The sequence below is a fragment of the Triturus cristatus genome, chromosome 4_2 (genome assembly GCF_964204655.1).
Source record: "Triturus cristatus chromosome 4_2, aTriCri1.1, whole genome shotgun sequence".
In the NCBI taxonomy this organism is placed as follows: domain Eukaryota; kingdom Metazoa; phylum Chordata; class Amphibia; order Caudata; family Salamandridae; genus Triturus; species Triturus cristatus.
This window is the reverse complement of record NC_140586.1, coordinates 265355482-265369631: the sequence shown is the minus strand read 5'-3', so window position 1 is coordinate 265369631 and position 14150 is coordinate 265355482. Positions and strand designations below refer to the sequence as shown.

The 14150-nt window shown below is 44.2% G+C and overlaps 1 protein-coding gene across 2 annotated transcripts in view; it reads right to left on the bottom strand.

The window, feature by feature from the left end:
- Positions 1–14150, bottom strand: part of ABCA4 (ATP binding cassette subfamily A member 4) — a 1118748-nt gene that overhangs the window by 289584 nt on the left and 815014 nt on the right. For both annotated transcript variants that reach the window (XM_085601480.1, XM_085601481.1), the window contains one exon: positions 4147–4336. In XM_085601480.1, the coding sequence (XP_085457606.1) occupies positions 4147–4336 (190 nt within the window). The remainder of the gene's footprint in view (positions 1–4146; positions 4337–14150) is intronic.

Sequence of the window (14150 nt, the reverse complement as noted above, 5' to 3'; positions counted from 1 at the left end):
TTATTTTCTGATGGTTCTACATGCATGCCAAAATTAATTGTGGTTTTGTTTTCAATTTATTGACTATGTAGGGGCAATGTCTCTACCCTTCCCACACAGCACTTAGAAATAATCTGGTGAAGTTGAGGCACTACTAGTTGTTATATTTGGCTCACTTGTTATGATTCATTTGTTATGTATGGCTCACATAGGGAGCCTCTGTCGTTTCTTCAGTTTCTGAATCTGATAAATCACTGCTATGACATAGCAACAGTGGATAGCAAAACACGCTACCCACTGTTTCTACGTCATAAAGGTCTTTCAGGCCAGGCTGACAGGGCTCTCTGAGAGCCTGTCAGTGAGCGCGTTGCTACTTGTCTGCTGGACTGAAAGCAGATAGCAGAGCTATAGGAGGGGGTAGAAATGCAGGGAAGGGGGAGGGGGTAGGTCAAGGGTGGCAGGTAAGGTATTTTTTCACATTTGAGACAAGGAGGGAAGGCCATGTTGTGTATGGCTCCCCATTACTCCTCTGCCCCTGTGTAGCAGTTGAAACAGGGGCAGATGCTCTGGGGGCTATACATAACATGAAATTATAGATGGATAAAAAGTTAATTACGTGGATGTTTTTCACCTCGGGTTCTGAGAGACATCAGAGACAACACAAGCTTCACTCCTGCTTGTCTGTTTTAAGTCACTGAAATTCAGAATCTAAAGTAGCATAGCAAGACCTTTGGCCGCCCGTGGTGGTCTCTGCGTTTGCCGCCCTGCAGAAGCTGCATGTAAGAGTGTGGGGGGGGAGATACCTGCGTTTGCCACCCCGGGACAGCCATAGGTAAGAGAGGGGGGAGTACGCACCCCCTTTGCTTCGTCACTGAGAATCTACTTTGAACGAGAGCAGAAAGCACAGGAGAGGCAAGAAGGCAGGGAATCTGGTCGGGTTGGTTAGGAATTGCCGGTACGTTTTTAACAAAAAAAAACTTTTGGAACGGGATACATTACTGAGGCCATGTTATGAATGGCTCCCCGAGACTCATCTGCACCTGAATAGCAGTTGAATGCAGGGGAAGATGATTTTGGTGGCATGCATAACATAAAAGTATGGATGGATAAAAAGTGGATTACGGGGATGTTTTTCACCTTGGGATTCTAAGTGACATCATAGATAACTCGATCTTTGCTCTCGTTGTCTATTTGATATCAATCAAAACTTCTCGATAATAAAAACATCCCCGTAATTCATTGTTATCCTTCTGTACTTTTATATGAGGTATACCGCATAGCAAATACTCCCTTATGCTGTGTATCAAGGTGTATTAGAACTCAGGTTGATTTATGTGCGGGGAACTAAGAAGTGAGACCCTTGTTCCTGTGATTTTTATTCTATCCATAGCTCTACATCATTGCCACAGCCACTGGAATTATGTGATTCTACAGCTGCAGCATTTTTCCCACAGTTATGAATATGCTGCATTTGCAACATAATCCACCATCTGCTGCATAATTTGCACATTTCCCCCAAAAAATGCTACTAGCTCAAATTGATCAGGATTTACTTTAAAAAGCAAGAAAACATTGTTCCATGTAACTACAAGCCCTGTGCATGGGTTAACTCATGACATTTAAGTAGCTGATTGCACTATTCCTGTGGTAAAATTGGTACTTATAATGTGCAACTGTGCCCATTTTTAGAAGGTGCTAAAATGATCAAATAGCAAAATAATACTGTCACAGATTGCGCCACTTTATGCTGCATAATTTGCCTTTTCTTGCCGCGTAATTTTGTGAACCAGGTCCATAATTTGGCCCTCCATTGCTGCATACTTCCAGTGGCCCTGATAATTGCCTATGCAAAAGGATAAAGGATTCGGCCAAAGAGAAGGAGAAAGAGGTTGTAGAAGTGTGTTAAATAGATACACAATCATTTATATTACCATGTTTACGTGAACGGGAAACGTTTTAGGAAAGCAAAGTTAAATTGTAAGCAAAGTGTGCCATATCTTTTTGTCCCTTTGCAGGCAAGGTAGGTTGCACAGTACTGTCCACCATCTGCATATATTGCCACTACATGTTGCGCAAAAGCTGTCACTGAAGGTAGTCTCAGGAGAAATCTTGCATGCAGCAATATTCTGTCGGATCCTCACTAAAATGCCCTAGAGAGTCAGGACAAGAACAGCAGGTAAAGTAGGGGCAGCATACAAGCTGCGGGATAGGGCTAGGAAACTGTGATGCACAGGAGCCTGCAATCCTTGTATAAAAGCCTGTCTTTAACTGTTCCCTTTTTGAGTTGTGATGTCTCTTGCCACCGATAATAACGAAATGACATACCTGCTCAACTGTAAAAAGTTATTACAGTTGAGTTGTGACATCATAATGCTTCCTGCCAGCAGCCAAGCTGCAAGACAGATCACAAAGCACAATCTCAGCCATAATTTAAACAAGAAAAAGGAGAAGGAGAACTGGCTTTGGCTCTTTTGGGCCGTACTATAGAAGTGCCCCGGGGGCACAACCAGCGTTTGTGCCCGCTTTGCCCAACTCCAGGGCACTTTGGTGTTACAGAAGGGGCCGCAGATGCTTGTCCATCCTCTTCCTCAAGAGGGGGTTCCCTCATTTTCATGGGGGCGTGGTCCCATGCAAATGAGGGAATCCCTTTCCCTCTGCACCCGTGTCGTATTACAGACACGGGCGCAGAGGCAAAGAATCTCTCAGGAGGTGCACTGACAGTGCACCACCTAAATGGTGGTGCACTATTAGTGCGACCCCTGATTTGAGCCCCCTGAGGGGGGAAGGTGGTCCAATGGGTCCCCTAAACATCCCCCTGCAGGCAGGTGCAATCACTCACTGAACCTGCCTGCAAGGGGTTCTCTAATCCCCTTTAAAAGTGCAGGCGAGTTGCCGCCTGCACTGTGAAAACACTGAGCAGCTTTAAAGCAGCAGCTCCATTTTTCACATGCGAGTTCACATCTGCACTAGGGGCAGCGCATTCACCATAATGCAATGCAGTTTTCCTGGATTACACTGGGCGCACCCGTAGAAAGATGCACCCAGGGCAATCCAGGAAAATGTGCAGCATTCATTCTACGGCCCCATATCTGTTTTTCCAAAATGAACAGTGATCAGCAAAAAGGAAATATTAGCCCTTTGGCAACATGTTTATTTTTTGCATGCTATAGGTCAGTAAAATCTGGAATTTCATTTGATGTCTCTACTATACATTCTGAGCTACAGCATTTGTAACCTGCCCTAAATTAAACTGATTCTAATATATTTTTCGAGCAGATTACTAACTGCTTTGCGGTGTGTTTAATTCTGCACTCCAGATTCAGCTTTTTTCTTTATGTCTGCAACCATACCACATCTTTCATATGAGAGAGCAAGACAGCAAGGACTTGAGTGATTTGTGGAAAGGGTGATTGTGTGCGCATGTCTTATGAGGAATAAAATAATCTCTATCATATATTAAAATGATATTATAAGTCACCTCAGAGTTCCATGACCTTATAAAGGAACTTGGACTTCTGGCTTGCTCCTCTATACACTGAACTCTTCGGTGATTTGCAGTACTCTTATCATATACAACAGTGGATACTTTATCCCATATAGTACTCTGGGGTGTGATGGACCACTAAGCGGTTTTGAGAGGGACTGAAAAAGGACTGTCATGACCTATGTTCTGTAGAGACCGTACAAAACCTCTGCGTCAGTATTCATACCCAGTGTATGTCATCTTGTGCTTCAGACCATTGACTCTCGATTCTAGTGCATTAACTCAGTTTGGTGAGTTTCCCTTTCTTTGCAACATCTCTGAAAATATCCCTGGTTGTTCAGTTTGGCTAACGTGTATTTCAGTTCTAACAAATGTATATGTATTGTATTTTGGAAAACTGAGAGTGTTAATAACCTGGAATCAGTGAGTGCAAAACTCAATGTGTAGGTTGAAATGGAGCTGCATAGACCAGCAAGTGTTGTAGGAAATGCTTAATGTGCAACCAAAAGTAATGTCTGCTTATTTTATATTGACAACCTTAAACATATCGTCCAATCATGTTATGTATGGCTGTGATTGAAACCAATAAACAAAGTTTATAAAAAAAAATTAAAAAAAATAGCAAAAATAAGAAAGCACTTTAAAAAAAAAAAAATCAATGTATAAATTGAAAAGTACAGTACCTGAGGTGGGGGACGCCCCCCAGCTCCTTCAGGGCACTCTGGGAGCATGATCAGCTTGTTCTTGGTGCTGCACTGGCAGGATGGCGAGGGGTCCGCAGGAGTCCACTGGTGAGCCAAGAGCAGGTTGGTGACACTTGCAGAAACTTGCGGCAGAGTCCATTCATTGGTAGTATTTATACATGGGTATTTCCTATAAAAAAAAGCACAGTATACACACATGTAGTGTATTTACAATGATCGCATGCTAAACGTGTGTGCGAAATGGTCCTTATACTGGCAGTTCTGCTGGTTCCCTCTGCACCGCCTGAAGATGTTATGTTATGTTACGATAACTTAATATAGCACAACAACTCGACCTCGAAGGGGCATCTTGGAGCTTGGATAGCAAGTCAGGGAGGAATTAGCCATTAAAAGAGCCAGGTCTTAAGATGTCATTTAAAGCCTGAAATCTCGGTGCATGCCCTGATACGAAGGGGGAGATTATTACAATGATGGGGAGCAAGATACGATAAAGATCGACTGCAGTATTTTAGAGTTCAGATACATCAAGGGTGGAGCATGGGCACGTTTGAGTGAAATAAAGGGTAACTGATTGGTGATGCAGTTTTGAACACTTTTAAAAATGGTCACATTTGCTGTTCTGCGTAGTGTATCGTTACACAATCATTCAACTATTATGGATCAAAAAAGTTCTATGCTTTCTCACCTGTTTTATTTTATGTGTCACACTTGCTGAAAACATGTGTTTGAGTCGCTTAGAAGATTGTTGCTCATTGGTCCACGAGGCACGCCTCCTTCCAAAATGTGATGACAATCGTGGAAAATAAATATGAGATATACATTTATAAAGTATTGATATAAACGGAAATCGTACACTATGATTTCAGTTTATATTACTATATAAATGTATATCTTGAAAGCCCCAATATGCAAATACATTTTATTTTTAAATCCCTATGTTTCAATAAAATCCCTTCCATTTTGAAATGAGAGCTCAATTGATTTAAGGAGGGTAGTTAAGAACAGCAAGCATGTCCTCTGTGAAGCACCCCACAGGGCCCTGACCCTTATGCTACCCACTGAAAAGTTTCTCCACAGAACTAGCAATTTGCTTGTTCTTGTGAAACTAAACTCTTCTCAGATTCACTTAAAAAGACAATATTATACACAATGTCCTCTTATTTACTGTAGGTAAAGAATCTTTGTAGAATACAAATCATAATAACAAACCTGTTCACTTCAATTGTCCTTTTTAAATATTTCTTAGGAAGAGAGCTTTGAGTAGTTAGTATTCAATGACACAGGGCTGATTCACAAAGATTTTTCCCACTCTTGGTAAAAGTCATCGGCCCTGTTTCGCAAAGGTTTAGTGGCGGTTAGCGTTACTTTTGTAACACTAACTCGACGCTAAATCTATTTGAGGATTCACAAGCCAACGCTAATTAGTATTAGCGCTTGGTTTGTATAGAAAAAAACGCAAAGCAGCGCAAAACGCTGCTTTGCATTACATTGCGATAGGGTTTAGCCCCAAAAATTAACACCTCTTTTACCCGCCTTAATACTAAAACTAAGGCCCTCGTTTAGAATATGGCAGACAAGGTAATCCACCATCATGTCCATCAAACTGAATGTACACCTGCTCTATTAAGAGTCGGGCAGACATTCCCTCTCCGCCAACTGTATTGAGAGTTAGGTGAACCAACATGTTTCAAAATACCTACCTGTATCAGAACAAAAGGGGAGAGAGAGGATATACTGGGTTCGTCCTCCAAAACAGATTCAAAGCACAATAATAAAAATCCATCAATGCCGAGGAAAATAACCCTCCACTGGAAAAAACAAAGTTTTCTCGTAAAACCCTCACCCACCAGGGTTACCCCTTGGTGGCATGCTTCATCTTTGGGTCCATCCGGTTCCGATATGGAGCGGGTATGTTACGACCTACGGAATACTTGGGAGCACTTAAATGACTATACAATGATTAAGGAGGTGGTATAAAATATAGGAGTGGGGGGTTGTGTGCTGGAGTGAATCTTAAAAATACCTGCCAAGTAGGTTTATCCTAATTATTCTGACCTCTAGCCAGCATGAATTAAAAGGGAGGGTTTAGGATGTAGGGTGTCTTGTACCCAATTTCCTAAAGGGGCCCACTCGTGGAACACTTCTCTGCAAAAGGACACAATCCCGACCAACTGCAATGGCTTGTACTAGAGAAAGCGGAATTGGGGCCTAGAGGCGGTGACATTGGATCAATCCTGAATACACGTGAATCAAAATGGATGATACGCATGGACACGATCAGCAATGGGCTTAATGAATCAGACACAAATAATGCTCAATTAGCCTGCTTAATTACTGAATGATTAATACCTGTATGTAGGGAGCTTCTGTTTTGTTCTCCCCCTGACCACTGTTGATGATCCCATTCGGCTTGGCCCCTTTTTTGACCATCAATATATGGGCTAGGTTTGACATCCATTAATGTTGTTTTAATATGATTATTTAATCCCCGCTGGTCTTCCCCGACCGATTAACTTCATGTTATCATGGTTTGTCCAGCAATTTTGCAACCTTTTCAGGGGTCTTTATACTTCACTATATACTAGCGTGACAAGAGCATTTGTTCTACACAATTGTAAATTTGATGTTTGACTGCAGAATCATAATGCTGTTTTTTATGATGTACATCTGTCATCCACCTAGACATGTCCAACAATTCTGTGACCTTAATGGGTCTTAATATATTCTTTACATAATACTATTATTTCAATATAACTGTTTCTATGCTTTGACATATATTGACAATGCTGTTAACAATGAACCTTTTCTTAACTCTCCATCCACCATGTTCAGCATAGAATTAATCTGAACACTCCAAAATAATAATTTTTTAAATATGGGTATTTATGTGGCACCATTGTTCATTAATTACATTTGTTTGACAAATGCACAATTTTTTTAACTACCTCAGGTAGTTTTAACGTGTTTGAAATTGTACAATATAGCTTTCAAACACAATTGGTCTGTCAGTCAACATAGATGTCCTAGTGCTTACAGCAGTACACCACAGGCATTAATGTCACAATCTTCGGTTTCAAACAGTCTTTCAATGCACCGCTATTTTCAGAATGATCATGCCCATTTTATGCTCCTCCATCACAACCGTGTTTAAGGTTTGGTCTATACTAATGTAGACTGAGAAGTCTTTCTTCACGCTCAAGGTGTCACGGTTGGGCAGGGCACAAGTCCTAAAAAAAGAAGTGGGGGGACGCTGTCACCGGAAGTGACGAGAAGTGGGGGGACGCTGTCACCGGAAGTGACGTCACAACAGGAATCTCATGGTTATTCATATGCCTTTAGATGAAAGGTGGTCTGCACCCTACCTCGCGGAGGCTGCGTTTAATCCCCCCGCAGTGAATGCAGGTAGACAGACGTTCTGAATAAGCTCTGATCTCGCTCCAGAGAGGCCAAAGAGTGAAGTCCAGCTTTTGGGCAGGGGGGACGGCATCCACCCGTTAAAACCTGGTAAAATAAGTGGGGGGACGCCGTCCACCCGCGTGGTACCCCGACTCGAGCCCTGCGGTCGGGAGGCATCTAGCTTCTGCATGCCCGCCAACATCGCGCGACGCAGAGCGCTTGCACGCCTTCCGCATCACGTCCCGGGGATATAGGAGCTTTCGCTTGTATGACCCGGTTGATCTAATTTCCAAGAGAACAACGGAGTAACTTGCGGTGAGTGCTGGTGTGATAATAAGGCCACCCCGCTGTTCGGCCTTTTAATAGATACCCGATCTATATGTTATGTGGGTCACTAACATCACCGACGCCACGCAGACTAGTGCTACCAGGTCATCGCACACGTTACTGACCCGATGATTCCCTTGTAACTTTTGTTTGTTCCCTAGTTTAACACCACCACCCACAGGAGGGATTACTGCCGTTCATCTTTGGTTTGGCAGCAATCTATTGCGCCTTATTCATATTTGCATACTTCACATAGGCTTTTTTTTATTCCGTACCACCCATAAATTCGTCTTTAATATGGTCATGTGGCTTTTGTCCCGCCTGGGTTTAAATACCTTTATCCAGTACACTGGAGCGGTTTCAACGAGGGCACGCTCTTCACTTTTAACATAGGCGTCTCTTTATGCACCACGCTCCTTTGTTTTCTGTTATCCGTTTTTAATACTGGTATACCGGCTTTTAATTGAAGCTATTTGTCAGCTCTAGTTCACTTATTCATTTCATTCAGTGATCAGTACTCATGCCCTTAGCTCCTAAAGCGGAATCTGCATGGCACACAACCACAAGCTTTCGGCAGAGCCGTTTTCATTGTCACCTTTACAGAGTGGGTCCTTTATTTTAGCTGCGTTTTTTTGTTTTTTTCTCCTCCTTGAATAGATCTCCAATTTCCCTTGATTTATTCGGGATTCCTGACGTTCTTAAGATACGGGGACTGTCCCCCTTTGCTGCTGGGTCCTTGATTTACCTGGACCGAAGCCCCAGTATTAAGTCTGAGTAAGTGTTGTGATTTAGAGCCCTCTATTTGTTTTCTTGCAGCCTCTCCCTCAAGGTAAATCATTTGGTTGACAGTCACCTTAGTTTTACAGGTGTCTTCTCACTCCTTCCTCATTTGATTGAGAGCCACGGAGCACCATTGATCCTCCACCATTGATTAGTGAGAGGCCCGTCTTTATCCACTCACGGTAATTATATTGACCGCGCCCACATCATGGGACGTACGTAACCTCTTTTTCCAATCTTAGTACGGATGTGATACACCATCCTTTGTTCTTCGTAGGTGCCCCGCCACCCCACACCACCCACCAACTGTCCTGAGGAAGACCCTGCGAGTAAGGTCTGGAAGAACCTACACTGACACAGGGGTCGAAACATCGACACTTTATAAATGCCAGTCCCTTCAACAGTACTTACTTTACTGTGGAATCGTGTGCTGCATGGCAAATTTGTACAGATACTATGTACTGTTTTGAATATTTAATTGATTTTTGCTTTCCAGGTATATGAAGAATATATGCTTGAACTGTTTGTGATTTTTTATCACCACCTTTACCTCACTTTAATTCACAGCCTTCCCCTTTTCAACCCCGCTCTTTGGGCACCGCAATGTTGATATTTTAACAAAAATGTATGGCCTTCAATGCTTGTCTGAAGAAATGTTGACAAATTTCAGTGTGATTAAACAACACAGGAACAGTAAGTTTTTTGTGCTTTGAATTCTGTAGCTCAATTTCATTTGAATTCTCTCCTTGTTTGACACTATTGATGTTATAATACTGGGACCACCTCAATATATACTGTCTTGTACCCAGGTCCCAGTGATTCCGGGTTTACCCTTCTGTGAATCCCACCAATTTCCTAAAGGGTCAACATGTTTCAAGCTGTACCCCTATTGGCTTTTCATCAGGACCTAGGAAAACATTTGTTTATAGTGATAATAACTTCCTAGTACCACTCCTGCTTTATCACACCGGACATACACTTATTGCATGCTACTGAAAGTTGTATATACTTATGCCACATATCTGGCAAGCATTGTCTTTTTTTATATATATTGTTTGGCTATTGCCTCGTGATTCCTCCGGGGGAGAGTGATGCCTATAGTCACACTCACATCAAAGCTACAACTCTGCCATTCTACCTACTGGGATTCACGGTGGTGGCAGGCCAGGCTGTTGGGTTGTCGGATGCCCCTGCCTCTCCCCCTAGAGGTCTGCATCTCTATCTAGAGATCTCTGCATGTCTGGTAGGTATCTCTGGGTCAATGTGCATCTGCAGATACAGTGGATGCATTTTCACCACAGTTGTCATGTTGATTCAGAACATTCAGCTTTTTTCTGTCTCAGATGTAGTTTGTTGGTAAGATTGAAAACAATTGTTGTCTACTGACACCAAGGGAGTTTTCTCTCCTGGGCATCATTGACATTTGTATACTTTCCTGCCTGGGCCTGCAATACTTTGCATTGAGTTTTCGGGCAGGAAAACTCAGTGGTGCACGCCCTGTTCTAAACAGTGTGGGTCATCTGCCACTGTGATCCAGTTGCTCTGCAGCAGGTGAGCCAAAGGGTGACATTGTTTCATACATGGAGTAAGCAAAGACTCTGCAATTCACCTATTCTTTGGCCTGCACCGACTGAGGTGCCCCTGGAACCCCCTTTTGCTCCCATGTGAGGGAATACTGCAACAGAGAAATAGAGGCTGAGAGGACTGACACACCGGCCTACGTGGATGGGAGTTGTGGTGCAGTACTTAACTGTTGCCTCGCCTGATGAGGAATCCTGCTGCTCATCCTCAGCACAGGCGTCTTGGAGCTGGTCGAACCCCAGCCCGTGTGCTGTTTGGGGAGATGCCCCTTTGGGGCCAGGGACCCAAGCCAGCTGGTCCTGGTGGACTGGTGGGACCGGTGGGTTGACTGCTGCGGCCCTGTGCCGCAGGCTGAGCGGACTGTGGGAGCGGCTCAAAGGTGAGGTGCTGAGCCATACTCTTGGGCCATATTCTTGAGCTCTGTGGGGGGAGCCCCTCACTCCCACCGGCTTGCCGGGGTGCAGCTGGAGGGAGCACCTTGCTGTAAAGCCCTGCCGTGGAGTGGAGCGTTTAGCTGCTGCGCCTCAGATTGCTCCTACAATAATGTACCATTCATACCCCCGGTAAAAGTGAAGTCTGCCATTGCCCTCTTGCTGTGCTGGGGAGAGTGGTACCTGGGGAGAGGTGTATCTCCTTGTTTCATGGGCGTCCCCCTTCACCTCATCGCCATGCTGCCTAAATGATCCTGCCTCTGGCACTCTGTGGGATCTGGGATCCCATGTGGATCTCACACTAGGGACAACACTGGGAACCCCAGTATCGTTGAGTCAATATGTTTGGTGACTGGATCTACTTGTGCCCCCTGGCATAGCAGTTGGAGACGAAGGTGAGGCGGCACTCGAGGCACCGCACCCACTCCTGGGTCTGACAGATTGCTCACATAAGCACTGAAGATGGGCAATCAAGACAATAAATTGCCCAAATTGACCTTTAATGGCAGGAGGTATGCATGCACGGTCGAACAGTGTGCGCTAGATTCTACCCTGCCTGCCATGCCTGATCAGGAAATAAAAGACATGCTCATAGAGATGAAAACCAGCTTGCATACTATTACTCCAAGATCGAACTTCTGACAAACTGAATCAACTGCGTCAAGTAGTGGGTTGAAAAAAATGAGGATCACAGTGACCATTTAGAAAGCTACACTTCAGACATTGAAGACACCCAGGTTTCGACTGTTAAACACCTCCTCTGAATGGAAAGAGTCTTGTAAGTCATCACAAACAGAAATGAAGATCTGGAAGCCGCTTCCAGGTGAAATAATCTTTGTATTCTTGATTGGCCTTCCTGAGTTGACTGCTATAGATAAGGTGGATCAAACAACAGGAGCAAAAACCCATAAACCACGTTGAGAATAGGGTAAGTGTATGAGAGACAACAATTTCTCAACTGGTATCATTTAAAGAAGACAGTTAGGAATGCATGTGCAAAGCATTACAAGAAAGAAGGGGAGACTCTCAGTCGGTTTTCTTTGAAAAATATGCACATGGCATCATGTTTTTAGCAAACAGAAATGACAAGGGCAAAGGAACATAAAATAAAAAGGACAAATTACAGTTGTAACAGCACTGCACGCAAAATAAATTTGCATGAACAACCCGAATTGTACTTGGTGCTCGAGTGTGTTCGTGACACAACGGTGTGGCGATGCAAGTGACAATGTGAAATCAGCTAGGAACGGCGCAAAATGAAGTGAAGTGAACAAATATACAGTGAAATCAGATGTTCTAGTCAGAAGTTCGCATTTTTTTGTCATTAATACGCAGTTATTCAAAGAACCACATGAGAAGTGCGCCATCAATTGCGCTGACAGGTCGACGGCGTTTCGATCCAGTAACTTGGGATCATCATCAGGACCGGGTTGGCATGATAAAGGCGGTGCTGGGAGAGCGGAGGAGCCGTGTATTGCTATGTATCGGTGTATCTGGGGAACCGGGGTTTAATCCATCTGAATTGTCGCAACGAGTAGAGCTCAGGAGCCGTGTTTAGGAAGGCATCGGCAGGGAGGCACTGATAGGACAGATGCGGGTCTGAATTGTAGTCAAATTCGAGCTCAGGTGCCGTGTCCGGGATAACCTCGTCGGGAAAAACACTGATTGAACGGTTAAGGCTCTAGTAAATAGAGCTTCAGTCGGGAACGGAGGGTGTCTGAATCGGCCGGTATCCGCCACGGTCAAGTGCGGTGTGTAGACTACACACCGCACTTGACCGTGGCGGATACCGTGCAATGCTGTTACAACTGTAATTTGTCCTTTTTATTTTATGTTCCTTTGCCCTTGTCATTTCTGTTTGCTAAATACACGATGCCATGTGCATATTTTTCAAAGAAAACTGACTGAGAGGCTCCCCTTCTTTCTTGTAATGCTTTGCACATGCATTCCTAACTGTCTTCTTTAAATGATACCAGTTGAGAAATTGTTGTTGTCTCTCATAGATAAGGTGGAGACACACTTCGAAACATGATTCACTCCCTCTTTGACAATGCTCTATCCCCATCTTCATAGTGGAGCGCTCATACCACACACTCAGCCCAAAAACACTGACCAACACCACAGCTAGACCAATAGTGTCCAGGCTACTCAACTATCGGGACAGAGATATGATACTACGACTTGCCCAAGAATGTCAGTCACTTCAATATCAAGGCAACACCATCTCCTTCTATCCTGACTTCACTATCACAGTCCAGGTGGCATGCCGGGAATTCCTCCCAGTGAAACGTACCTTTCAGAAGGCAAAAATCTCGTACTCTTTGCTCTATCTAGCCAAACTTCATGTTAACCTTGACAGATAGCAACATTACTTTACGGACCACAAAGCGGCCACGAAATTTGCCTGGAAATTCATCCTCACCAAAGCAATTAAAACCTCATTTTGTGCAACTGGATCCAAGGGCCGCCTCCACAACAACTGTGCTACGACCAGTGGCCAGGCAGGCCTATCTCATTGCCACCATGATGTGTCACTATGTGAGTTCTCACAGCTGGAGGGTGGGAGAACACTGTGCCAGAAGACACGCAGCATCAAACCGAGATTACTGTCAGATGGACCTGTCTGGCAACAGTTAACTTGACTTCAAATCACAATTACTGTACCTTTACTCTGCATTTATGTTGTCTCTCACTCCTCTGCCATCACCTGTGTGCCAGGCTTCCTGGTACGCCGCTTGTAGTCACTGACGAAGACAGCAGCAATGGAGGAAGCCCGCACTCAGCGTGGCTCCCATGTCCTTGTGTTGCCAGAGCAACCAGAGTGACGCCTGTGGCCAGCGATTCAGCGGAATGAACGCTGCACATCGACAGAGGACTACAGTCTGTAGTCTCTCAAGAGGATGCTGTGACAAGTATCCTGTGGTTACCAGACCGTTGAGGCTGGTCCTGTGAGGCCGACATTGCATCTCACGATCACCTGTGGAGCTGCCCTGGTGACACAGGTCCATCACTGCAGCATGCCAAAAAGTAGGTACTGCGACCCCATGTAGCCGCACTGCACTTTTGTGGCCAGGGGCAATTAAGAATCCCAAGATGGAGAGGGACCGCGTGAGGTCTCTGGCGTGCAGATTGTGGTTATGTACCTTCTCCTCTACACCATACCATTCCAGTGACTTGTGAAGCACTGTTTTCGCCCACTTCGACCTGAAGGAGTCCAACTGTCGATCCCCAATGGGGATCATTGCATTCCCAAGAAACCTACCATAATTACTTGAGTAGAAGCGCACAGGCGCTCTCATGTGCATTGATTGCATACATGTTAAATGCCTGGACAAATACTTATTTTATTTTTGTCTTTTTGGTCATATTTAAATCAGATAAAGATTCTCTATTTTATCTAAACTGATGTGAAGTTTTTGTGGTGTTTTCACTGTGGTACTGTAATTAATGTGTTGCACAAATACTTTA